We start from the raw sequence: 27,647 nt of genomic DNA on the forward strand, positions 1-27,647 counted from the left end.
ATATGCTTACTGGTAGACAAATAGGACATGCAATATGCTATACAAAACACTACTTATTTAACAAAAAAAAAAAAAAAAGGCAAAGCATTTGGAAGACATTTAGATTCTAGAAGTCCTTTTGTCACAAAGGACTTCTAGTATCTAAATGTCTTCCAAATGTAAACTATTCACATAAAATAATGGAGTCCCCCAAAGACTAATCCATAAGATTTTAAACCAAGTCTTCTAAACGCAGGCCAATATTTTTTTGCGACTTTTTTTTTTTTTTAAACAGTGGCTTGCAGAATAATTTCCAAGCATGTGGTTTTAATGGCATTAAAATCTACACACTGAAGTGAGTGGAAAAGAAATATCACGAACATTCGCAAAAATTATTAAAAAAATTAAAACTCTAAAAACTGATTTTGTGAACTTTCCCATTGCTATGGAAAAAAAATTCCTTTTGAGTAGTCGGCTGCCATAATAAAGGGTCACATTATCTCACTAGAAATTAACTTTTTTTTAAAGAAGACTCCAGACTTAAACATTGTTATAAAGACCAAGGTGCTACCAAACCAACCAAAACAGGTGCAGGACATCCCCCAAACTTCCCATGAAGCATTGATGTATTCATTATTATAAAACTGGAGGAATATGGTTTAACTATGGGGGACAGGTGCATGCAACCAAGAGCTATAATATTTATATGCTATTTATTGCTATGTATATAATTAATTAAAATATATTTCAGTTGTTGATAGATGACCTTGCCATATTTGGATTGACAGCCTGTATATCAGTGAGAGTCAAACCCATATCAGACCTGTGTTTTCACATTCTAGAGATTAATAACAATTTAATAAATTGAAAAAATGAAAGGCAACCAAAATGTGGCTTCTACACTTTATTGATGTCAAAGCAAAAGAACACAAATATATTTGCACAATTATCAGTATCCATTATACATTGTATAATGACAATAGTTCGGACAGATCCGAGATGATGGGCGTCACATGTTCACCGAGGCTTAGTTGTCAGGTGTTGCTTTGGGGCTCTGGTCAATTAGGTTCTTATCAACTGTGTCGAGATAAAACCAGGGTCCATCTCCTTTTGCCCTCATGTGTTTCCGAACTTGAAGTTGCTTTTGTCTATGAAGAAAAAATAGAGAGAGATTATACTTTATAAAAAGAATAAGCAGTAACTAGGAAAGTACAAGTGGTTGCAGGTTCAATTTAAAATGAGTTATTGCAATATTAACTGCTTTTAAATAGAAACCTTAAAAAAAATTTTTTACAAGTCTTACAATGACGATAGCGATACGACAAAATTGTAAAAATATTTTAAATTTCACGCAACAGGCATATTTAGCAGTGTACGATGTACGATATATGCGTTGGACACACAGCTGTGATGAGCGTATCTCTCGCCCTGTGAGATGCCCCACTCTCGCTAGCGGTCGGCAAAGTAGAGTTGTCTCAGTGTTAGTGTGTATTTGTTTTTCGGTTTCAAACGGTTTTAAAATAGCAATTTTGGTTTTAAAAGCATGTCTTAAAAGTGCCCAAGTATGTCTTTCTGCTGGTAGTGAAAAAAAAAGAAGATGAAAGCCATCAGTTTGGAGCAGAAAATGAAAATTATAAAAATCAGCATTAAGCAGAAAATCTGTCACAATCATAGCACCATCTTCGACTTACAATATTTTTCACTTAAGATGGGGTTGTCGTAAGGTGTCTTCATCGTAATTAGAGGACTAACTGTATTGCCTTGCAATACTGATATCACTAGGATCTTTATAACAGACTTTACTTTACATTTTAACAGCCTACATGATCAGTCTCAGGTGAAATAGAGCAGACAAGAATACCTCTTAATGTGGTGATCTGAAGTATACCAAAGTTTTGGCACTCATATTACTCTAAATATTGCCATTTACATGTACATGTACACTTTCTTTTGGTACATTTAACAAAAGCAATTAAATATTTTTAGAAAATGAACAAAAAGATTCATCCTAATCTTTTACTGTTAATTAAATGTTTTTTTTCCCCCATAACGTTACATTCTAAAATTAAACCTAAAAATGACATTTGCTGCTATGTTGAATTAAATTCCCCTTAAATGCATCTAAACAGACATCTAAATGCAAAAAAGTGTTCGGCACATAGATCCATAAACATGCTAAACATCTGTTTACAGCTGACCGTCTGCCTCCATACAACTTAAGAGGAAACTTGTTTAAACAGATTGATTAAATAAAACATTACACACAACTTTAATAGAAGACTGATAAAAGAGGTCCATAACATAATGACAGCATGACTGTCAGTGACCTAATTTATTTGCTGACTGCAAAGACAAGTTAGGTCGACAGAGCGCATCATCGGGACCAACCTGCATTCCCCTCCAGGACCTGTACATGTCCCGACTCAGGAAGCAGGCTGGGAGAATTGTAAGGCACTCCTCACATACTGTATACAGTCTGTTCAGACTCTGACAGGAAATATAGACTGATCATAAGAAAAAAAAGAATCACCAGACTGCAAAATAGCTTTTTCCAGATACTAATCTAGGTCTTGTTTAGTCCAGCACAGCTGTATGTGTAAATGTGCACTGGTGCTTTGCTCTAAACAAATTTCTTGTATGCTCAGGCATTCTTGGCCAATTAAGCTGATTCTGACTGTCACTGACGTAATTACTTCTTAGTCCATTTGCAGACAAAAAAAAAAGGATATAATGTGGAAAAGCAGGTGAGTCCAGAGCATTAACAGCTTACCTCATTTCAGCCTTTTCAGCCTCAATTTGGATAAGTGCCATCATTTTCTCATAATCCTTTACCGGGCTGTCGTAAATGTTCCGAGCAATCCACCGAGTAATGGGGTGCTTTGGATAAATTGAAACAAAGAAATCCATAATATACTCAGTTTTCACATTTTTAGTGTCTGGACGGCTCTTGATTAAAAAAAAATAATAATAATAAAATAAAAAAATACACACACTACCCGATTTGTATTGTGCACACAAAAATTATTACAAAATAATTATAAAAACTGTACCTTATAGTACTCCCAATGCTCTGGCTCATAGCCCTCAGGGATTTCAGTTAATTTAGCCTCACCTAGGAAATAATGTCTGTGTTATATCTGAAATACACCATGTTTAATCAATAATATCCTGTACTGTTTAATAGGAATGTGACTTACCGATGAAGACATTCACAAATGTTACAAGTGCTGCAACAGGAATCCCAGTGAGCAGGATGTAATATTTCTGAGGCAGAGAGAATGAAGAACAATAATATCGGGTCAAAATGTCATTTTCCTACCATCTTTTACACTTATGTTGTAAAACTTTTTTTCGGCGTCTCCCGTTAGGTATGTTGTAACTAGCGAATTGTTAAGTTCTTCTACAACTGGTCTATTAAATCATATCTGCAGCTGCAATCATGGGTGGGGGGAAAAAAGTATACCCTCCTTCAATTCTATGCTTTTTAGGTATCAGGCTAAACAACAACTATGTGTTTAAGTCTTACCAGTAAATGAAGAAATCTTCTGTCATAAAAGTCAGTGGGCTTAATGACAAACATCCTCTTTCCATGACTTCCATAACGCACAGCAACTGTTACAGAAACATAGTACAGTAAGTTACAGAGCATCCTGCCTTCTACACTGGTCTCAGATTGGGATTTATATTAAACATATTTTAAAATTGGGGCTCAAAATGGTAATAGTGCAGGCCATGAAGCATGTTTTGGTACAAGTGATGCACTTATCAATATCTATAGTCCAAGTAAATGTAAAAATTTTTACACATTATGAATGATATTTAATTATATTATTTACACCGATCAGGCATAATATTATGAAATTATGAAATTATGACCAGTAAGTGAAAAACATTGATTATCTCTTCATCATGGCACCTGTTATTGGGTGGATATATTAAGCAGCAAGTAAACATTTTGTCCTCAAAGTTGATGTGTTGGAAGCAGGAAAAATGAGCAAGCATAAGAATTTAAGCGAGTTTGACAGGGACCAAATTGTGACAGCTAGACGATTGGGTCAGAGCATCCCCAAAACTGTCGTTCTTGTGGGATGTTCCTGGTCTGCAGTGATCAGTATCTATTAAAAGGGTTCCAAGGAAGGAACAGTGGTGAACTGGCGACAGGGTCATGGGTGACCAAGGCTCATTGAATGTGGGAAGCGAAGGCTGACCCGTGTTGTCCGATCCAAAAGATGAGCTCCGGTAGCTAAAATTGCTGAAGTTGGTAATGCTCGATGTGTCAGGGATGTTTTGGCAGCAAAAGGGGGACATAATTTTATGCCTGATCAATGGCCATAAAGTTATTCCTGGTCAGTGTATATAGGCAACCTGTAAAGTGCTGAAATATGACCTACACTACATAGCCAACAATTGAATACATTGCAATTTAATACATTGCAGAGGAGCTGCAACCTATGCTATCTATTTGTCTGAAAACAGACTATCAAGCAATATACATGACTAGAAAGTACAACTAACAATGTAATGCTGTTCCAAATGTTCTTAGTATTCAGTTAGATTTGTTATACTGCACTCTTACATTTTCAAATTTTATTGGTTAGCTGGTGATTTATTTCTCCCAGCATCAGCTCTGCCAACAATGTGTGAAGCAGAGCAGTCTGTAGTCTATATTCTATAGTAACAACTCATTGATAGGAAAATAGCAAAATGTTAATTCATCATTTATTCTGTAATGTCAACACATTGCAATAGTCAGGAGGACAGAATAGGAATTTCATCCTTCAGTATTTTTTAGGGCTGTAACTATTCCTCAAGTAACAAGTAATTTGATTACAATAATTAGTTTAGTCCTTTTAACTAAACACTGAGCACTGTGTTTCCCACGGACCATAATTACTGATGCACTGCCCGCTAAACTCTGGAGCACTCTGGACAGGTAACACAGAAGACGCTGCAGAATGAAAAATGAAGGAACTGGAAGAAAACAGCGAGATTTGAACTTGGATTTCGTTTGTGGAAAATTTAAAGCAGCTTTTCCGGAGACAAGAACTTTTGAACCTTTTTGTATTTGTATTTTGATGAAATATGGCAATTAAATGCACTAAATAAGTTTAGTTTTCGCCAATATTCTTTTATGCAATTTTAACAATAAAAATGTATCTAAATGGAAGAACAAATTACAAGCTCATTTTAAGAGACCTGCCTTATTTTCTCTCTCTTATTAAGTATTGCTCTGTAATAAAGAAAAATGCTTCTTATTACAAAAAAAAAAAAAAATCGACAGCAGCAGCCCCAGCATTTTTTTTTTCCTGTTACAATGCATTTTTGTTTCTAATTACCTTCAAGAAAAAGAGAGATTGTTTATAGCCTCTATAACATAATAAAAAATTACTTAATCAAAACAGAAACCATATGCAGGTAAAATAATAAAAAAAATAGTTGGCATACTTCTGCAGTACAGTCGGACAAAAAACAACACTGGGTTTTGCTGTTAAAAAAAAAAAAAAAAAAAAACAACAACAGCGAATCATGTCATGAATTATTTTTATATTGGAACACACTCCACTGCATTCACGAATTAAATAAATGCATTAATATAAAAAGTACAAATGAATCGAGTTATAATAAAAACAGTTTCTGTTGTATTGCGTCTGGGGGGAAAAGAAGCTCTAGATGAGCAGTACAACGTCGTACTTATATAAAATATACAAATTTGGAAAGGAAACAAACATAAGGATTGATCAGATGTTACACTTCTGTCTATCCTTTAGCGTTTTCTGCTGATGTACTCAGCTGGAACAACATCATTACATTATCAACCAGCCAGTGATAATTAACAGCATGAGTAATTTTGGTAATTGTCACTTACAGTAACAGGATTAGCGTTACAATAATAACTTTATAAACCAAACTTGTAATAAAGAAAACGCACTCCATAAAAAAAATACCCTGTGTGTAGGGTTCTTCTGTAATAAGCATGTAACCGTTTAGTATACAGACTGCCTTCATATCTTAGCCTGGCCTAAGCAGCTCGAACACAGCAGGACAAGGTCACTGTGAATAATACACCGTCTGTGGGAATATTTCATGAAGTTCTACAAAAACGATGATGGATTACCTTGCTCTGAGCGCACTACTGCCCTGGAAAGGAGCTCTGCAGACTGGTTGGCACGTTTTAAAGGGTTTATCCTGGCTGCAAAAGCCACCGCAGCTCGCAGGACGCTCAGAGCCGCCATGTCTGTTTTTAAGAAAACTTCACCGGTTGGCTCGTCGCTCGGTAGTGACGTAACATGCGCGACGAAAGTAGAGTCTCTTATTAGGTTTTAGTCGACGTTCCCGTTTAAATTATTATTTGTTTGGTAGACATTGATGTACTACACATTACATTTATTTAAATATTATTACAATTAATCGGTCACACAGTTTATGTTTGCGTTTTACCTCTGTCACGTCGCATAAGCTACAACTACGTTATACAAACATAGGCAACGCTAAATAAAATCTCAAAAGAATATATCGAAACATTTGTGTTTTAATAAATGCAATCATCTCACGTGATGGGAATTTAATTGTTCAAGGTAAAACGAGGAATTGCATAGACTGTTTTGAGCTCGTGTTGCCAAATTGTTCGTAAGCCCTTGCATTCATCAATAACATAGTGCTTAGTCTTGGTTTTGACAGGAGAAGAGCTTATTAGTAATATTAATATTAGTATTGTCAGTAGTTTTCTCCATTTATTGGTGCTCAAGCTAACTTTCTAATATCGTAAATAATTTCATTTGGTGGTTTGTGCGATTCGGATTAGATAAAAAAATAAAAAAATATAAAATAAAAAAGAGAGAGAAATTATCTGGCAACCCTGCTCAAATTGACATTGGTTTTCAAGATGGCGGCGGCCACTGCATGCCGTCTTGCTTCAGTTTGCAGACAATTTCAAAGCGTTGTTAAAATATCTTTGCCGAACAAAGCTCAATATTCATCACATGTATTAGTTAACAACTATCATTCCTGCATCCAAAGGTATTTTTTATTCTTAAAATTCAAGCCTTTTTCTTTAACATTAACCTTTGTTAGCAGGTCAGGAAGCGAGGGATGATAATGGATAAGTGAGCATCAATAACAGAATGTATTATGAGTGTTTGATTTTCTACAGGCAAAACTACAATCTCCTCCGATTCAGCCGTCCTGACCATGCTCGCCTTCTCCATACCTCCGCAAGCAAATGGGGCCTTGAGGAATTTTTTGATTTGCCTGCAAACTGGGGAGAGAGCACAGTTAAATCAGGTTCCACTGATCCTCTATCACATTTACAAATCTGGATGCATTTTTTCCCTTTACTTTGCTCTGCACCTTTTCTGTCTTTCGTTCTATTAATCTATTATTATTCTTGAAATAAAAGCCAGGGGAAGAGTATTTTGTTAGTGAATTAAGCATTTTGCACATGTCAGTGTATGGGAGATGATTCCTTCTAATTATCCACCCTGACTTTTGTTTGTTTGAATTCTTCTAGGTTCTCCATGGACAGCCAAACAGCTGAGAGCAAAGAGCAATGAAGACTTGCACAAGCTGTGGTAAATCTTTATATCTGATTCCACTCAGATTTTTAATAATCAAAAAAGCTAACAAATCACATAAACACCAAAAACATACAACAAGAGCTAATAGAGTAATCAAATCCTATCTATATATATTTAAAAAAAAAACACACACAAAACATTTACGCTAGGAGGTAATAACAAAATCAGTAAAAAAAAAAAATTTTTTTACTAAAAAAAAAAAACACAACTTCAAAAATATCAATCAAATGACAGTGAAATAGCTTTTTAGGGCTTAGGAGTTGCTGAAGGTAGTGAGAGTATCCAGGTAGGATACAGTGAGGAAAACAAGTATTTGAACACCCTGCTGTTTTGCAAGTTCTCCCACTTAGAAATCATGGAGGGGTCTGAAATTGTCATCGTAGGTGCATGTCCACTGTGAGAGACACAATCTAAAAAAAAAATCCAGAAATCACAATATATGATTTTTAAACTATTTATTTGTATGATACAGCTGCAAATAAGTATTTGAACACCTGTCTATCAGCTAGAATTCTAACCCTCAAAGACCTGTTAGTCTGCCTTTAAAATGTCCACCTCCACTACATTTATTATCCTAAATTAGATGCACCTGTTTGAGGTCGTTAGCTGCATAAAGACACCTGTCCACCCCATACAATCAGTAAGAATCCAACTACTAACATGGCCAAGACCAAAGAGCTGTCAAAAGACACTAGAGACAAAATTGTACACCTCCACAAGGCTGGAAAGGGCTACGGGGAAATTGCCAAGCAGCTTGGTGAAAAAAGGTCCACTGTTGGAGCAATCATTAGAAAATGGAAGAAGCTAAACATGACTGTCAATCTCCCTCGGACTGGGGCTCCATGCAAGATCTCACCTCGTGGGGTCTCAATGATCCTAAGGAAGGTGAGAAATCAGCCCAGAACCACATGGGAGGAGCTGGTCAATGACCTGAAAAGAGCTGGGACCACCGTTTCCAAGGTTACTGTTGGTAATACACTAAGACGTCATGGTTTGAAATCATGCATGGCACGGAAGGTTCCTTTGCTTAAACCAGCACATGTCCAGGCACGTCTTCAGTTTGCCAATGACCATTTGGATGATCCAGAGGAGTCATGGGAGAAAGTCATGTGGTCAGATGAGATCAAAATAGAACTTTTGGGTCATAATTCCACTAAACATGTTTGGAGGAAGAAGAATGATGAGTACCATCCCAAGAACACCATCCCTACTGTGAAGCATGGGGGTGGTAGCATCATGCTTTGGGGGTGTTTTTCTGCACATGGGACAGGGCGACTGCACTGTATTAAGGAGAGGATGACCGGGGCCATGTATTGCGAGATTTTGGGGAACAACCTCCTTCCCTCAGTTAGAGCATTGAAGATGGGTCGAGGCTGGGTCTTCCAACATGACAATGACCCGAAGCACACAGCCAGGATAACCAAGGAGTGGCTCTGTAAGAAGCATATCAAGGTTCTGGCGTGGCCTAGCCAGTCTCCAGACCTAAACCCAATAGAGAATCTTTGGAGGGAGCTCAAACTCCGTGTTTCTCAGCGACAGGCCAGAAACCTGACTGATCTAGAGAAGATCTGTGTGGAGGAGTGGTCCAAAATCCCTCCTGCAGTGTGTGCAAACCTGGTGAAAAACTACAGGAAACATTTGACCTCTGTAATTGCAAACAAAGGCTACTGTACCAAATATTAACATTGACTTTCTCAGTTGTTCAAATACTTATTTGCAGCTGTATCATACAAATAAATAGTTAAAAAATCATACATTGTGATTTCTGGATTTTTTTTTTTAGATTATGTCTCTCACAGTGGACATGCACCTACGATGACAATTTTAGACCCCTTCATGATTTCTAAGTGGGAGAACTTGCAAAATAGCAGGGTGTTCAAATACTTATTTTCCTCACTGTAAGTTCAATTCAAAACAGTATTTTGTAGGGCTTAGTACATTTACATTTGTGTAAAAATAAAGTTAGCTTGAAGGATAAATAGGTTTATGTCATGGCAACAAGCAAAACTTCTTTGTATTAAAAAGATAAACTCTGTGATGAGAAAACTTGAACAAAGGTGGAAAAAAATGCTTCCAGATCAATGCTGGAAGTGCACATTCCCAAGAAAAAGACGAAGAACAGATACATCCTCAGCTCCGCAGAGGGAACATGAAGGGTCAATGTCCAGAAATATATATTTTTTATTATTTAAATGTAAATAAAGCCAGTCAGGTGTCCCAATACTTTTGTACTTATCAGACATTTGAAGGTTGGTCACCTAAAGGAAAATGAGCAGTTTTCAAAGTTGGATAGCATAGTAACAGATATGTTTCAAAGACAGCAATCCAACTGCAAGGACAGTAAGAAGCATAAAGAAATATCAGACAATATAATAGAATTCATACATATTGATTATCAGCCGCTGTCTATTGAGGAAGATGAAGGGTTCGGATTCACGTTACGCCAATGGCTCTCAAAGTGTGGGGCGCGGCCCTCTAGTGGCGAATGGGGGCATGACAGATGGGGCGCAATGAACGGCAGGATTTATAAATATTTGTTGTTCTCAATAAACTTTCATTTATGATTTTCTATGTTAAAAATTAAGGTAATACACTCAAAGCCATCACAAACAAAATAAATAAATAAATAACTAATACTAATAAAAAATAAATAACACTAATACTAATAGATAGATAAATAGAATGATTAAAATAGAGCCTGTAATCAGTGATCGGTATCAGATGATACAGCTTCAGAGCACCCCTAAGTGTGTTTGTTTGTGTGTGTGTGTGTGTGTGTGTTTGTGTATATATAATTTGTTTACAGTATCTAGTCAATGTGTATCTTGTATAGCAGTACAGATTTACTGTCCTCTGATAACTCAACAAACAGCCATTATTGTAAACATGTCAAAACTGTCCAAATATCAATATTTTGTGAGCACCATCGTTCTCTAGCTCTGTCTTAATCGTCTTGGCCATGGAATTCACCAGAGCTGCACAGGATGTTGCGGGGATCCTCTTCCACTCCTCCATAATGACATCACGATGCAGCTGGATGTTAGACACATGGTGCTTCTCCGCCTTCCACATGATGATGACCCACAGGTGCTCAATAGGGTTGAAGTCTGGAGACATACTTGGTCACTCCATCACCTTCAGCTTCCTCAGCAAGGCAGTTGACATCTTGGCGGTGTGTTTGGGATGTTGGAAGTTTCAGAGAATTGTATTTAAAGCACCAAATTTTAACTGCTCTAATACAAGAGACACAAATTTGTATGGTCAAGCAGACAAAAACATGAACATGATGAATAGGACATGTGGCTTTGTATGGTTTAGTGATGTACAGCTGTTATCAGTTAGGGTGTACTCACTTTTGTTGCCAGCTATTTTGACATTAATGGCTGTATGTTGAGTTATTTTCAGAGGACATTAAATCTGTACTGTTATTAAAGCTGCACATCAACTACACTGAAATATATCCAATTTCCTGTCTACAGTATTGTCCATTGAGAAGATTATGCTAAAACGGTTGCTGAAATGTGAAGGGTGTACTCACTTTTGTCTGTATATTTATGAGTCAGGGGGTTCATTGTGTTCATGCTTATCATTCATTAATCTTAAGATTATACTGTTCGTCATTGCAGGTATGTTCTTCTAAAGGAAAAGAATATGTTGCTTACTATAGAACAAGAGGCGAAACGTCAGTGTGTCCCAATGCCTAGTCCAGAACGTGTCAAGAAGGTAAGCACATGTTTTCAGGTTGCCAATACCATCAGTTTGGGTAGTTTAAATTATTTATTAATTTTATTTTTTTTTACTATTACTACTTTTAGACAATAGCAAAATACTAATACACTTAGAACATGGAAATCCTTTGTTTATTTTGATTAGTATTTTATATATTAGTTACCAAACTGATACCTAAAATACTATAATTTTATATACTTTTCATGTCTCTCATCCTAAAACCACAATGCTTAAAACTAGAGGTGCCCAAACTCTGTTTAAGAAAACAATAAAATGTATTGTGCAATAATAGCTAATACAGCTCTTCAGTGGCCTCTAACGAGAGACATAAAGCTGTTCCTTTTCTTATTATTTATCTATATATTTTTTTTCCCCCAGTGACATTTTTTTTCCCCTCTTCTTATATATACAAAGGTCACCATTGGCCAACTTTGCCTCTGGGCAAACGTTTGCGCATCTCTGATTTAAATATTGTTATAAGATCTTAGTTTGGAGTCAGTGAGGGCACCAGGAAGATAGGATGTGGTAGATAAATTAAAGATTTCTTTAATAATGTCCACATAATCCAGCTGTTTAAATGAAATGCCCATTATTCAGATGTGGCAAATTTTTTTTTGGATCGTTTGGGTATTTTACTGCTGAACTTTCCTCTGAATAGCTCTCACACAAAATTTCAGTACCCACTGAACCACATTTAAGAATTAAGATAAATAGAATTTATCTGGACCAGAATTTACTTCTATATACATAGTATATAAAACTTTCACTACAAATTGCAGACCTGCCCAGGTTGTTCAAACCCTTCTTGGAGAGCCACTAATTTAGATAATAACCAAAGGTGGTGGTGGTTTTTTTTTTTAAGGTGGAAAGGTCCATGCAGAGGCTTGATAGCGTTGTGAAAGAGCGAGAAAGTGCTCTCCGTTTACTACAGACAGGACAAGAAAAAGGCAGACCTGGAGAATGGAGGAGAAACGTTTTTGGCAAAACGATCTGGTAAGCAGTTCTATTTTATCCTGACGACAGGCTTGTGTGTGGATATAGAATTTACATGTAACATGGCATTTTTTTATGGTTTATGAACTAGGTACCGTTTTAGAGAACATCCTGTCCCCTGGAACATGAACAAGATCTACAAGAGGAAACGTTTCTATACACCATCATTTGTCACCCCTTATATAAGGTAAGGCCCAAACCCTAGATAAACAACTTGATGACTAGGAAAAATAATTTAAGCGGGAGATATGGTCTACATGCTATTTTCTTTTCTTTCAGACTGAGTCTTGAGAAACACCTGAAGAGTAAAATGAGGAGAGAAAGGAAAGAGAAACAAAACCAGAAGAAACTTAGTGAGATTTTCCCTAAAAAGACTGCACAAGCATGAGACCAGATGGCCAAGGCTCAATGTCAACTGTTAAATATATGAACCCATTTCTTCCTGTGTGAATTGATCTCTGGCTTTTTATACTGGTGATACCTTATGACTGCAGATATGATGTTACATTGCAGGTGCAGTGTTTCAGACAGGGTTCAAACTGTACATTGAATATGGATTATATGTATCAAAGGCTACGTGAACACTGAAACTGATTGTTGAAGGCATTTCATGCGTCTGTGTGATTATTTGAAAAGGTAGGGGTTTTTTTTGTATGTGGACAAAATCACTCCTGTTTGCTTTAAGATAACATAAGTATCAATGTAAATTTCAAGTGCATAATGATCCACGATACAAAGAAATCTAACATGAAGCTGTCACAAAAACCTTTATTTTCAAAACGGCCAATCACTGATTAAAAACACAAGTAGTTGACTGAATATATTGCTTCATCATTTTCTCTGCAATTTGAGGGTCATAGTTTACTCTTAAATGTGTCAGATGCCAAGTATTATCTAAAATACAGAACTTAATCTTTCCTCTGGGCTGTGAAACGAAAAACACACAACAACATAAAAAAAAAAAACACGAGTATAGAAAAAAGTGTGACCATGACAATTATTACAGAGTTATAAAATCAAAAACATTGAATAAGAAAGCGGAACTAATCTTTGTATAATTTATGTTCCTGAGTCCACTAAGAAGGCCTGTTCTACCAAGATGCTTTTTTTTTTTAATTGAAGAATCAAAAGGCAACAAAGCTGCTTAAGTTGGTTAAGGGCACTTCCTCTCTACACACTGCTTCCCTCCTTCTTCATACTCTTGCTTAGAAATCCACATTTGTTGGAAGGTTCCCTAAAGACAGAGATTCAAATAATGATGAGAATCACAAAGAAAGATGTGTTTTTGATTGGATTTTCTCGATACAGCCACAGCACTGAAAATGTGTGAAGCAGAAGCACTCACCAGTGATGCCAGGATAGATCCTCCGATCCAGGCACTAAACCTGCGCTCCAGGGTCGTGTTGTTGGCTATTAACTTCAAGCGCATACTCTGCGAATAGAAACATTTTCATTGTGGTCGTGCTGATTACTAAAAAATCTCTTGAGCTCTTGTAAAATTAAAAAAAAAGACCTAAAAATAGAACTCTGGTCTCAGATTTGTGTGAACAGTCCTTTACTTTATTAACTATTAAGAAGCATCAGTTGGAGAATTTTATCCAACAATGTAATGCACTAATTAAACTGTATCCACTTGCTTAGAAAATTAACTATATATATACAAGATATATTACATATTTGAAACAATTTTATATTTACAATTAAATATTGGCAAATCACAGAGCTGTATTAATGCAGTTGTTCTGATATTAACAGCCTTTTCATCAGGATTTAATAACATACATCTGTGGTGTATAAAACACATTTTGGTCTACAGATTTTATATATAAATAAATGCAGTAGTACAAACCGGTGGTGTCTTCTGGGACAGTTCTCTGTTTAGTCTGTCTGTAAATCCTTGGATGAGTGTGTTTCCTCCAGTTACTATCACACTGCCATACAGTCCCTGTGGGGGAAATAAATAAATAAATAAATAAAACCACCACCATAAATACCATCAGGATCCACTATAAATCAAAGGGTATTTTCCATTTGAATTTAATCCTTATTTGGGCAGGTGAACTGCACTTCAATACAAAAGCAACCTGTCCAAGAGTAACTGAGCAATGAGGGGACAGAAATATGAAATCTTCAATAGTGAGGAAGTGATTGTGAATCCACCCAACTGCAGAAAAAGAAATGATAACTCTTTTGTTAGATGTAAGCTTAAATTGAGCCAAAAACAGACAGTTGTACAAACAGTTGTAGTAATGTAATGTGTTCTGAATATTTTTAAACAAATAAAAAACAAAGTGAAAAAACTGTTAATTGACAAAAATGTTACTTCATTAGCAGTACCTCCGAAATCCTCTATACTCAGAAGATTTTTGATTGTTTCTTTTACCCAATGAATTAAAAGAAAAATATATGTTATATGTAAAAATGTCAGCCCTTCACACTATCGCTAATCTTTTTTTTTTTTTTTTTGCTTTAAAAGTTTCTTTAGTTATGTGCAGTGGAAAAACAAACAAAAAAAAAAATAGCAAAAACATTTTTTATTTTACTTTAAATCAGACTAATATGTATAAAAGTAACAAATATTGTTTTGGGATTTTAATACATTTTAGTCCTGGCCAATTTCCTTCTGTTTGCCAGATTTCTCTTATTGTGCAACAGCTACTATCCATGAAAGCTTTCGTTGAAACATGAATCCTCTGTCTTTTTGAACTGCTTTTCATTCACTAACATTGGACACAGACTAGAAGCTGCTCTTCCCAGTGGAGGGAAAAAAAAAAACCAGCTAACTATACATTCCTGGATTCCTGGTGATTCATTGTCTCCCGGTTTTTAACAATTCACTCGAATTAAGAGACACATTGCAAGTTGTATAACGTTGTAAAAGGCTCTTACCGGTCGGATATCAACGTCACACATGCCAACACTGGTGGTCACAACATGGCCTACTCCAAGCATGGTGTTTCCTGACAGGCCCTGTAAAAAGACACACATACAACATGCATCTTAATAGGCTACATTCTCAGTTGAAAGAAAAAGAAAACAGGAAGTATTGTGCACACCTTTGCATTAGAAGGGTCAAAAAGGCCCTCAGGAATCTTCAGCCGTTCGGCTCCAAAGTCACAGTTGTAACCGTTAGGGAGCTCATAGTGAACGGTCGGCATCTGAGCAGCCACCCTGCATAAGCAACAAGACATAGATCAAATTCCCTAGATGTCTCTTCCACCAGGGATAAAATCCCTCATTACTCACAAATTTAAAACACAATATGGGCACCGAATTAAAAAGTCAAAAGGGACAAATGGACACACTGTTCATCATAAGGTGAATCTGAGACTTGCAAGACGGAGGCCTGGAAATCTTGAATAACAGTCTGCAAAAAAAGAAGAAAGAAAAATTAACACATCTGATTAGAACCAAGTTTGTCAGAGCATTAGGTTGTAATCATAAAGTAGACCTGTAGCAACCTCCTTACATTACACATGTAGTTATGCCATGAGCGAGTAACTTGAGGTAGTTTCTCTTTCTTCTTCCAGCTGGCTGGTGAACCTTCACGTACTGAATCCTTTATATAGAAGAAGAAAAAAAAGTGTAATATGTACAACACAACAGGTGTTTATATAAAAATTTTTTAAAAATAAGGACAGAACTGTTAATAGCTACGTTTCAGGAGTGTGACTTTTCTGAGAGAAACAGCAAATTTGGACAGCCTGGATTATTTACTTTAATCATAAAATAGTGCTATCCTCACACAATACCACCATCATTGCTCATGACCAGGATTTAAGACCATAATTATTTAAACATGTAGTTTGTGCTCACCCTTTAAAGAGCACCATGATGTTTTACAAATGACAAATTATGCATTATTTAAACCGGTGACATAATTCAGTTTTTGCACTGTGCGATTTCAATGGTCTTTTAATATCAATTTAATATCTTTAATACCAATGACAAAATTATTACATCATAAATCAATGAGGTCTGGTCTGGTGCAGAAAATGTGGTCACACACACAAAAAAAAAAAAACCTTTCTGAAAATAAGCTTGAGGTAATATTAGTATTTTTCCTTTTTATTAATGTTATCACTGTTTGTATAGCTGTATTGTATGTGATCTTAAGACTATAAGCTCAACTTGCTGCATTTTTTTTGTCTCTGACAGCAAAGACAAAGAAAAAAAAATCAAATGTCATTTAGAGATGAAAATCATTCTTTAGTGAAAGATTAATGGGGGGTACAATAAACAATATATTAAACATTTTCTTTTTATATTTACCACAGATCAATTGTACACTGAGGACTAATAAATTGATTTTAGGTCGTTTTCAAGCAAAATATTTTATCTGTTCCATTTCATCAACATGACAAAATATGATTGCATGCCACGAAACTCTACACTGTGGAATACACATGCAATCTGTGGATATGGCATGCAAAAATAAAACTGGATTCTTAGACAAAGCCTCACCTTTGATGCAATCATGTATGGGGGAATGATTTCGACACTTAATTCTTGAAACAGCTCCCTGCACTGCATGCTCATGAAGTCACCTGCGAGTGGGGACTTGACAATGCCTGGAAAAAGCAAAGAATAGACTTTCAGTGCCAATATACAGTATAATACACAAGAATTGCTTAATTGACTGCTAAGAACTTCTGTTGAGTGAGTTTATATGCACAAAATGCCTCACTATCCAGGAAAAATATATTTTCGCATGGGAATCTGATAATGTAAGTTCACAGTGACAGCAATATTCTGTTTAGTGGTGTTTGTTGGAATATTGAATGCTCTCAAAACACTTTGCAAATCAGCTGAACAATGCAGGATCACAATGTTGATGTTATAGCTTCCTCCTTATTTCAAGAACCTGAACAAATCGTTTTTATAATCATAATTTAAATGATCCCTTTGCAACCCATTTTAACCAATCTATTTTCTATAATGAATCAATCTAATGAATTAGACAAAGATTTTTATTTTGAACATAAATATGCCGCACCTGTCTATAAGCCACAATGCCTACATTGAAACTAATGAACTTTACACAGGCGTTAAATGAAAGACAGTGTCTGTTACACGGCTTGTATCTAGTAGCCTACCAAGAAAGACATTGTTTACTGTCTTCCTCCTTCCTTTCACAACTATTTCTCTCGGGAGTTTTTCTTTTGGCATCGTCGTGCGTTTAAAAATCACCATCGATGAAGCTTTTCTCCCGATGCCATGCAGCTCAGAACACAGGTGAAGTGTGTTTTTTCATGCCCGGTTGTTTATAGCGTGACGAATGATTCGTATTTCCTGTAGACAGCACGAGTGAGCGGCAGGTCAAACGTCAGAGGAACATCATTCATATTTATGATGTGGTGCGGCCTGATTCAGTGGGAACGCATCTGATTTAATATAAAGAGTTCCATTGGTTCACTTGAACCCGTTCGGCAATTTCATTGGTCTAATGTTATAGGGTTCAGTTTTTTGGCTTAAAGCGTGTGAAACAGGGAAAAAACCCATAAATTAGCCGCTTCATTGTTTAAGCTGCGGGGTTCAACGCGTGGGAAAAAAGCTTATAGTCCGGAAAATACGGTATATATATATATATATACACACACACACACACACACACACAAACAATTTATATGCTATATGTAAGTAAAAAGCAGATCACCAAATAGGTATATTGAACTGCTAAAATTTTATGTTTAAATCATCACCATTTTTCCAATCAGGTCCTTTTGCAATCAATGAAATAACTCGTGTCTTTGTGCGTGTTGTCTTAAGTAACAAAACAGTGTCATCAGATAAATATTTCAAGTATTTTCTTTACTCAAAAGGAAATCCAGGAAACTAGAAGGATTATTTACCTTGTTGCAGGACATAACCATCATGCACTGGAATAGCGGTCGTGTGTGTCGCACCACTGTCTAATACCAAACCAGTGGATCGTCCATTTGCAAAGCTGATATGATTAACAGTTAAGAAAGCTGCAACATTTTATCAGGCAAAATTGATGTATTTTGATCTGTTCTAAATGTACCTGAAATTAATACTTTTCAAGTTTTTAATACTGTAATCAACATGGGCATGGACAAATATGGAGGCTTTATGCAAATATATGTTAATTATCAGTGTATGCTAGTGTATTATATGCTTGTAAATGTTTTAAAGTAATTATTGTGTTTTAAGTTACATAATAAATCAACACACCAAATGGAACGTTTGCTGTTTCCACACAGACGGTTTTAATTGCCGGATGTGCGCATCATGGCGGATTTTAGTGCTTGAATTGAGACTTGGCACATCAGTAAAACAAATGTTTGGTGATTAAAAATTATTTTTCAATAGACTTTATTTGTTTGTTTTTATATACCTGAGGAACGGAAGGACGTCGTGAATAAATGTGTTGCGTTGCAGGTTTAAATTTCACCTCGTATTTAGTTATATTAAATATAAATGGTCAAACGGAAATACGATCCGCATTAATCGCGGGTTAATAAAATATATATGTATATATCTTCAAGGGAGAATACTATAGAAGTGGTGAGTACAACAAAAGTGAGTACACCCTAAGTGAACATGTAAAAAACTGTTTCAAAAGTGTTAATATTTTTTGTAAACACCATTGTTATCTAGCACTGCCTTAATCCTCCTGGGCATGATATTCACCAGAGCTGCACAGGTTGTTGCTGGGATCCTCTTCAACTCCTCCATAATGACACCACAAAGCTGCTGGATGTTAGACACATGACGCTTCTCCACCTTCCGCTTTAGGATGCCCCACAGGTGTTCAACAGGGTTCAGGTCTGAAGACATTCGGCCCAGATTCTTAAGGAATTATGTTTTGCTTCAGAATGCCACATTACATGTTGGAATCCATGTTTCCCTCAATAAACCACAGCTCCCCAGTACCAGCAGCACTCATGCAGCCCCAGACCACCACGCTTGAATGCAGGCAAGACACAATTTTCTTGGTACTTCTCACCAGGGTGTCACTGCACATGCTGGACAACATCTGAGCCAAACAAGTTTATCTTAGGACTACGGGACATGGTTCCAGTCATTCATGCTCTTGGACAGGTTGTCTTCAGCAAACTGTTTGGGAGCTTTCTTGTGAGGCAGCTTCAGAAGAGGCTTCCTTCTGGGACAATGGCCATGCAAACCGACCTTGTTGCAGTGTGCGGCAAACGGTCTGAGCACTGACTAATGGACCTTCCGCTTCTGCAAACTCTAAAGCAATGCTTGCAGCACTCGTGTCCAGCATCTGCATCTGACCATTGCGAGGCCTGTTCCGAGTGGAAACCATCTTGGAAAACCTCTGTATGACCCTTTCCACTGTAACGTAACATAGTTTCAGGGCGTTTCAGGGTCTTATAGCTTAGGCCATCTCTGTGGAGAACAACAATTATTATTCTAATTCTCAAATCCTCAGAGAGTGCTTTGCCATGTTGAACATCCAGTGGTCAGTTTTGAGAGAATTATACTGAAAGCAACGAATTTTAACTGCTAATAAAAGATACACAAATTTGTACGGTCTTGTCAAGCAGACAAAAACATGAACATGATGATTAGGACGTGTGGCTTTGCATGGTCACACGACATACAGCTGTTTATCACGTAGGGTGTACTCACTTTTGCTGCCAGCGATTTTGACAATAATGGCTGTATGTTGAGTTTTTTTTCAGAGGACAGTAAATCTATACTGCTATACGAGCTGCACACTGACTACTCTAAAATATATCCCAGTATCATTTCTCTAGTATTGTCCCTCGAGAAGATGGTTGCTAAAATGTGAGGAGTGTACTCAATTTGTGAGATACTCTGTATGTGTGTGTGTGTGTGTGTATAATATATAATATATAAATATAAAACAACAAAATTCTTTACATGAATTCTGGTTATTATAAACACATACTAAAACCTGAAGGTGAGCAACACTTCAGCAGCAAACTAATGTGAAGGATACGCCGATAAGACAGCTGTTTTACACAAGAAGAAAGCAGGGATGTTGTAATGCTCAAACATAAGCTCAGTCAGCTTTTCCCTCTTGGCTCGTGTGTTCCACTGAAAATAAATGAAAACAGTAAGTCAGGCTGAGTAAATGTGCATGTGTGGACCAGTATAGTTATGATAAAAAGTTAGTGTAGAGCTTACAGAGGCTTCTGACATCAGTACGGGATGCAGGCTAGGTTCAGATTTGAAGTGCATTCTGTAAGTGTGGTCCAAAATGGCCTGAAAGCTGTCCCATTCTTCAACTAGGAGAAATACAGATTATGTAACAATTTATCAGCAACAAAAATTTGTTCTTTAAATATATGTTTTTTTTACACAAAAAATAAGCAGAAAATTTGTCCTGAAACAAATTATTTCAAGTTCTAGTAATATTTCTAATATTTTGATTCTCTGCAACAAGAACACAGACACTTACTCATGCCATTTTTCAGAGGTGACATGACCTCCATGTTTTCCCGTGGCACCCTGAGCTGGTTGGTGTCAATGTAATACGTCGTTCCACTTTGCTTGCTTTTATCCCCGTCTGTTTCCATGGGTGTAGTGCCATCTTCTCTGTCCACAGTCACGCCAATCACGGTGGGGAAGTCAGCCTGCAAATCGGCTTCATCATATAGCAAACCTCACACATGGATGACACAGCAAATGTGAAATTGAGGCTTTCCTCTTACCTTGGGGCAGTCCTCTCCTGCATATCCAGCTCTCACAGAGTAGGACCCGATATCAAACACCAGCGCACCGACCTCATCTGGTAGACAGAAAAAAGCTTAAATGACTGTTTAGTGGACACACATTTGAATGCTATTCGTCCTTGAGCTTTGCATAACATCAAGCATACAACTGCACTGTCTATTCATTATACATTTACTTCCTGTCACTCATGAATGATAGATTGAATAGAAACATGAAGTGCTAAAATGACAGGCACATGTGTAGGCACATGGTGTAGAATAGGACACAATGGATGATAGACAGATAGACTGGATGGATAAATGAATGATAGATGGATAGGATGGAGAGATAAGGTAGAAAGAATAGAACTGGTGTTTTGATGAAATGCATGACTGGATAGAAAGGAGTGGAAATGGAGGGACATGTAGGATGAGCAGTGAGTACACATGGGACAAAATACGAAAAGGGATTGAACGGAATGGGCAGATAGATAGAGAAAAAGGAGGATAGAAAGATGTAGGGAAACAATATATGATGTGGGGAAATGATAGATAGATAGATAGATAGATAGATAGATAGATAGATAGATAGATAGATAGATAGATAATAGCAACTATGGGCATTTATTACAGTTTCTATAGATGTTTTTATTTGATATTAAGTTGCACTGTAAACGCCATGCAGCCAATGCGCAGCGCGCGCACTCACACAGACACACACTCGCACATTTTAGCTAAATAAAGAAACATTTTACCGACTGTTTGGAACTCAAATAAATAAAATCAACAGGTTTACATTCTACCTACCGCTGTATAGCTAGCGGTTTTAGCTAAACGTGGCGGACGTTCATTCATTTTCCAGCGCTCTCACACATACACATACACACACACACACACACTCGAGCGCGCGCACACACACTTACCCCCACCATACACTCCTCCACTCATTATAGCAAACAATAAATGTAGATTTGTTTAGTATAAATACAACTAAACCCTCCCTGGTTAAATAGAAATCCGCTATGTTTCTCTTTCTTCTTTTATTATAAAAAAATCATCACAACAAAAGAAACGAGACGGACATTTCCTCTACGGCGACCAGCAGTGGATGCGATTTCAACTCAGAAACACAACACCGCCCCCTTCCGGCTCAGATGAAAACTACACGGACAATTTATTAAAGTCAAACGTGTGACGAAAACTAAAATACTTTTTTCCCTAACAGTCATAAATATTTATTACTTATATATACATTGCATCTCACATGTACGCTCATTTTCACTGTGCATTTTGTCAAACCTTTAATGGCCAGAAGTTTGACTACTCAATTGTACAAAGCGACAAAATGCAATAAAGCGAAATCTGTATATAGTCTGCATGTAACAGTCAAATCAATTTTTCATAGCTACTTCATTTATTTATTACATATATAACTATTTGTATACTTGCATGTGTAAATATGAAGATGAAGATATTGTTGCCACCTTCTAGCTCCAGGGTTGCAGGTCTGATCCTGAGCTCTGGTAACATAGGGTGTAGAGCTTCACAGGTTCATGCATTTGCACTATAACTAGATCATAACATTGTACATTACATATTTATGTCTTGTGTCATTTCTTTTTTTTTAATTCATAATTTTTGTCAGGCTGTTTGGAGGATTTACCATTTATTGTATGGTGTAACAGTGTTTTCTGTATATGACATCTACCTCATATTTATCACACCTTAGTTCTTTTATGTTTAATGTTTACTTGTGCACAGTCTATGCACCATGATCTGTTACTAATGGTATTTCATTCTTTTGTACACTGTGTATGTGAAAGAATGACAATAAACATTGAGATGAGTAGAGTTAAAACTTTTGAATCTTGAATGTACTTGAATATCTGGACCTATATAGCATTTATATTCTAGAACACACACACACACACACACACACACACACACACACACACACACACACACACACACACACACACACTCACACAAAGGCTCAATCATCATTTACCTAGGGGCAATTTTAGTTTAGTTTAGGCATATTTCTGGGAGGGAGTGGAGACCCTGGAGGAAACCCATATGGACAGTAGAAGAAACATTATAGACATAAGCAAATATTTTACAATTCACTAGATTTTAACAATAACAACGGTATTGTGTTACGGTTAAATCAAAAAAATGTTATATTGTAACTGACTGTACTGTGCAGTCTAAACAAAAAATGAATATTTTATACTTCTACTTCATCTACTTTTCATTGTCATGTTTGTCTTTTGTGACATTCCTTTTCCCCTAATTATTTTAGACTATAATTATAAATTCCCAAGGATCCCATTACATCCAGCCTTAAAGTGTCCTGATTACAGATAAGGTGCCTATGTGCAGTCATACTCAGACACAACAGGAAATTTGATGTTAGTTGATGTAATTTTGGTAAGAATGTAGAAAATGAGCCACGTAGGCTTGGTTTCACTGCAGGTTTTCAATATAAGAGGCCTAAAACTGTAAACATTTTGGACTTCCTCGATATACAGTTATCTCAGAGGTTGGTTTGCATGCAGGACTTATCAGTTATAGGATATCAACAAACAAACAAGCAAACTCGAGTTACACTTTGTGTGGTGTTTGGCATGTTCTCTATGTGTCTGTTAGATTTTTTTCAAGCAAAAAAACATCCCAGCAAGTGTAGATGTGTGAATGTGTCTGTGCCCTTTGAAGAATAGGTAACCCATTTGTGTTGTGTTCCCACTTCATGCCCGGTTTTCCCATTGTATACATCAGACCAAGCTAAATTGGTTATTGATTGAAAAAAAAAAAAAAAAAAAAAGGAAAATTGAGCAGATTATTTAGTTAACAAAAAAAAAAACTGGATAAATATCACACTTTGAGAAATAATGTTTTGCCAAACGCTTCTGAAATCTGAGCACCCCAGAACACCACCACCACCACCAGGTGCTCAGATTTCCATCCAAAAGTCCATCTATGACAAATATAATATGGAAAACTAATCTTCAATTTCCAAAAAAATCCTTAAATCCAATAAATACTGTGTTATTGTCTGGTTACGGATGTACATGTTTTAGCTCGGATCAGAAAAAGTAAATTCCTGTGCACGTTATACAATTGTTAAATAAAGTAATTTTGATTTGAAATGAACAGACAGACAGACAGACAGACAGACAGACAGACAGACAGACAGACAGACAGACAGACAGACAGACAGACAGATAGATAGATAGATAGATAGATAGATAGATAGATAGATAGATAGATAGATAGATAGATAGATAGAAATTTTAAAACAAATACAATTTACAAATACATTTTAAATGTAGATTTATTTTCACAAGTTTGATCAATAACTTCATCTTCAGTAAACAGTAATTTCCGGGCAGAGTGGACGTGGATTCAGTGCTCATTCCTAGAATTGTGGCCACAGAACCTGAAAAAACTCCATTACCAGTACAGTTTTTCTCAGTTGCTTTGGAGCATTTCTCAAATCATCCTTAATAATTGCATTCTCAAAACAATTTGTACAAACAGCACTATACATTGGATTTCTTGCAAAAGCCTGTACTTTTCGCAAAATCTTTATTTCATCTCTCAAAAGGAGGTATTTGTGTAAATGAACATCTCATTCCCATCAAACTGAAAAGTCCCTCTGTCATTGTTCACAAACGAGATCATCAAAATGTTTGGTCATGTTGTCAGTATGACGGTGCACAGTTTCAGGATTTCTTAATTTAAACTACGGTTTGGATAACAGTGAATGAAAATGCACGAAATGTGACTTCCTCGGTTTGGCATCTATGAATTTCAGGAGCACAAATTCATTTATTTGATTGCATATTTGATTTGATTGCAAGAGACCGGACAGGATTCACACTTTTACTGTACTGTACAAGTCTTCGTTTGTTTCTTAGTTGTTCATCTATTTTCAGAATTTATAATTCTGTGTTTTGCTCTTACAAGATTTACTTTGACCTGTTTTAGAGAACTAGTTGATTATTGGTTGATCTGATGCCGTACACCCGCCTTCATTAGTGAACTTCAAGATTTATCTGCACAATTCATCGATTCAAGTCACATTCACAAATAAATAAATAAATAAATAAATAGAAATGTTAGATGACAGATGATGACAACTGGTTTAAATATTTAGCATAAAATGACTTATGCAATGAACTGATGCCGAGATGTTTTGGGGGTTAAGACTATTTGGGTAAAACCAGTCAAATATATTTTGATCAACATGACAAACAATCGATAATGTAGTAAACCTCAGACAATTGTACACAGTCGATTAAATTAATGTACAAAAGCATTCGCAATTGGAATCAAAGCAACAATTGTTCTTATGATGCACAGGTGACTAAATGATGTGGAGGTTGAACAAGTAGTTTGGAGAATTTAATTTCTGATCTGAAAAACAGAGCAACTGAGAAAAGCTGTAGAAACATGTTGAAACCGAGACCGTGTTCAATACAGTTTCTCCCCATGCACGAGCACTAGGTAGGATATACACTAATGTAGTGAGCCACAAAGCCGAATAGGATGCAGACTTAGGCATCCGTTGCCTAGGTTTCCGCCAGGTGGCGGTGTGGAGTGGTGGCTGTTTATATGCGCATGCACACACGGGCTGTAGTTTAAAACACACACACACAGAGAAACTGAAACAGCAGCATGGCGAGTGAAGAAAGAACACAGAGTTTCTCGCTTAGACCAAGAACTAAATCCTCACCTACATCATGCATTTGCATGCTGAGGGTTTTATTTATTGCAGTAATACACATGGCAGAGGCCAACAAGCAAGGTAATTATCAGCGTGTGGAAGTGTGTGTATGAATATGTAAGGGGCCTTTGGGGCTCGTTTTCTGATTATCTCTGAGTCTCTTGTCAGTGGAGCTGGCTGACTGTTTAACTGCAGGCTAACGCTAGCATGCTAGGTTCTCAGGTGCTTTTTGGCTGGAGCGTTGGTTCAACACAACCTCGCTCGAAATGTGTCAATAATGGTCCGGGACATGTCCGAATTTGATCTGCTGTAACAAATAAAACAGAAGCCGAATCCGGGAAAGCGGGTCTTCATTCCGGCTAGCCAGGGCTAACTACCCGAAAACCTAGCAGCCTCTCTGAAATAACTAGCCAGGGCTAATTGATTTAGAATTGTACCTCATTGTTATTATTATTAGCATTATTAGCTACTATTATAATTATTAGAAATAACATTTCAATTCTAATGCTCCTAATTTTGCTGCTTTGTTTGAGTTTCTTGGTTAGCGCTCTTCATAAACAACACCCTAGCCTGGAAGAGGACTAGCCGCCGGAGGAACCTGGTGCTTTTATACCATTCGTTTATTTTGATTCAAACTAATTGCAAAGTATATAAGATTTGAAGTTTTCTGCTAGCTCGTTAATTGTGTGTGAGGCGTAGTGCAGGCCTGTGTGTGTGTGTGTGTGTGTTGTGAGCTCTGACATGTCAACTCTCTTAGTTAAAAAAAAGAGCTGAGCAGTCCGCATCCCAAACCGATCCCTGCTACCTACATACCTGCCCTACTGCACCCCAAGAAATCATGGCGTCTAGTGCCCTATAGTGTCCGATTACACGTTATTTGAAGTAGAGCCTGCGTGTGGTGGTGGTTCTGATTGTGAAGTGAAGATATGGCAGGATTGGCCTTTAGATATGGAATGAGAAATGTGTCAGGGCAGTGTGAATTAAAAACAACAAAGATTTGCAGAAGCATTCATAGAAATGGCATTGCTCAGTTTTCAATTTGGCTCCAAGCTTTCCAGGTCAGTTCTGTAAAATATGGGTGTAGAGCAATTCATTTCAGTCCTGTTTTGAGAATTTGAATGTGAAAAGGCGCTCATTTCCCTGACAAATCCAGAGCTTGAAGATCAGAATCCAGCAATCCATTTCTAAAAGCGAGGGAACTCGAATAGCGAGTGATCTCGTGTATAGGTTTGGGTAATTTATGTAATTAATTCCTGCCTTGTGTTTAAATGTCCTAAGCGCTCTCGTTTATCCTCGAACAAAGCCGTATGGTTCTTTCGTCAGTTGTTTAAAAGCTCGTACATCCCGCTGTTGCTCAGGTGGAACGTAGCACAATAGGTTTTATTCTGCTTACCTGAGCTCAGATGCTTTGTAACTAGCCGGGTTCTGACACAATAGAAAAATAAACTCAGTTTTGTCAAGGCAACCGTCCCCATGGTGTGTAGGTTATTGCACGCGTTGACAGAAACATTGATTAGGACGTCCAGGGGTAACTAGCAGCATGTCCGCTTCAAAGAATACACAAGAGTGCTTGTTGTCTGATTGCTCCAGACAGATCGTCTGTTGGATTGTCCGATGTGTCAGCGTCGTTGTGGAGTCCTAAGGATCCATACGCAAGGACGAATTAATTTCATCACACTTTCTGTGCACATGACGAGAGCTTTGAACGTGGATGAATATTTAATGCTTGAAACTCTTGATTAGTTTCGGACATTTTTCAATACAGCACAGAACTCTCAGACTTCATCAGTATCTCTGTGAAGGAGCCCAAAAATTAGGATCCCGCCTCTATAAATTATAGATATATACATAGATAGCAGTACATTTTATTAATTGGTTTTAAGTGACGTGGCAACCAAATTTAGGGGCGGTTTTGCATTTTCTTAAAAAGTGGAGGAGGGTAACACAGAAGGTGAGAAAACATGCCTGTCAGAGACG

General features: G+C 36.9%; 4 protein-coding genes across 5 annotated transcripts in view; 2 read left to right on the forward strand and 2 right to left on the reverse strand.

The window, feature by feature from the left end:
- Positions 1-868: 868 nt before the first annotated feature.
- ndufb5 (NADH:ubiquinone oxidoreductase subunit B5) lies at positions 869-6,255 on the reverse strand. Its single transcript, XM_083570128.1, has 6 exons — positions 6,095-6,255; positions 3,506-3,591; positions 3,177-3,243; positions 3,030-3,091; positions 2,750-2,856; positions 869-1,127 (listed from the first exon to the last, which is right to left on the reverse strand). Exons 1-6 carry the CDS (start codon positions 6,210-6,212, stop codon positions 1,007-1,009), a joined length of 561 nt encoding a protein of 186 aa, XP_083426254.1. The 5' UTR covers positions 6,213-6,255; the 3' UTR covers positions 869-1,006.
- Positions 6,256-6,807: 552 nt separating this feature from the next.
- Positions 6,808-13,219, forward strand: mrpl47 (mitochondrial ribosomal protein L47). The gene is made up of 7 exons (XM_083570020.1): positions 6,808-6,996; positions 7,130-7,260; positions 7,487-7,547; positions 11,180-11,276; positions 12,145-12,275; positions 12,367-12,462; positions 12,555-13,219. The coding sequence occupies exons 1-7, from the start codon at positions 6,863-6,865 to the stop codon at positions 12,661-12,663; spliced, it is 759 nt and encodes a 252-aa protein (XP_083426146.1). The 5' UTR covers positions 6,808-6,862; the 3' UTR covers positions 12,664-13,219.
- On the reverse strand, positions 13,019-22,087 carry actl6a (actin-like 6A). The gene is made up of 14 exons (XM_083569725.1): positions 21,865-22,087; positions 20,942-21,018; positions 20,689-20,863; positions 20,415-20,515; positions 20,227-20,324; positions 18,128-18,222; positions 16,740-16,846; positions 15,745-15,834; positions 15,581-15,642; positions 15,332-15,446; positions 15,165-15,245; positions 14,125-14,220; positions 13,621-13,707; positions 13,019-13,509 (listed from the first exon to the last, which is right to left on the reverse strand). Exons 1-14 carry the CDS (start codon positions 21,887-21,889, stop codon positions 13,429-13,431), a joined length of 1,290 nt encoding a protein of 429 aa, XP_083425851.1. The 5' UTR covers positions 21,890-22,087; the 3' UTR covers positions 13,019-13,428.
- A 3,422-nt stretch (positions 22,088-25,509) lies between these two features.
- Positions 25,510-27,647, forward strand: part of tmem131 (transmembrane protein 131) — a 44,241-nt gene continuing 42,103 nt past the window's right edge. For both annotated transcript variants that reach the window (XM_083561112.1, XM_083561113.1), the window contains exon 1: positions 25,510-25,751. In XM_083561112.1, coding sequence (XP_083417238.1) covers positions 25,622-25,751 — 130 coding nt within the window. In that variant the 5' untranslated portion in view covers positions 25,510-25,621. The remainder of the gene's footprint in view (positions 25,752-27,647) is intronic.

Source organism: Silurus aristotelis (assembly GCF_946808225.1).
Source record: "Silurus aristotelis genome assembly, chromosome: 2".
Taxonomy (NCBI): Eukaryota; Metazoa; Chordata; class Actinopteri; order Siluriformes; family Siluridae; genus Silurus; species Silurus aristotelis.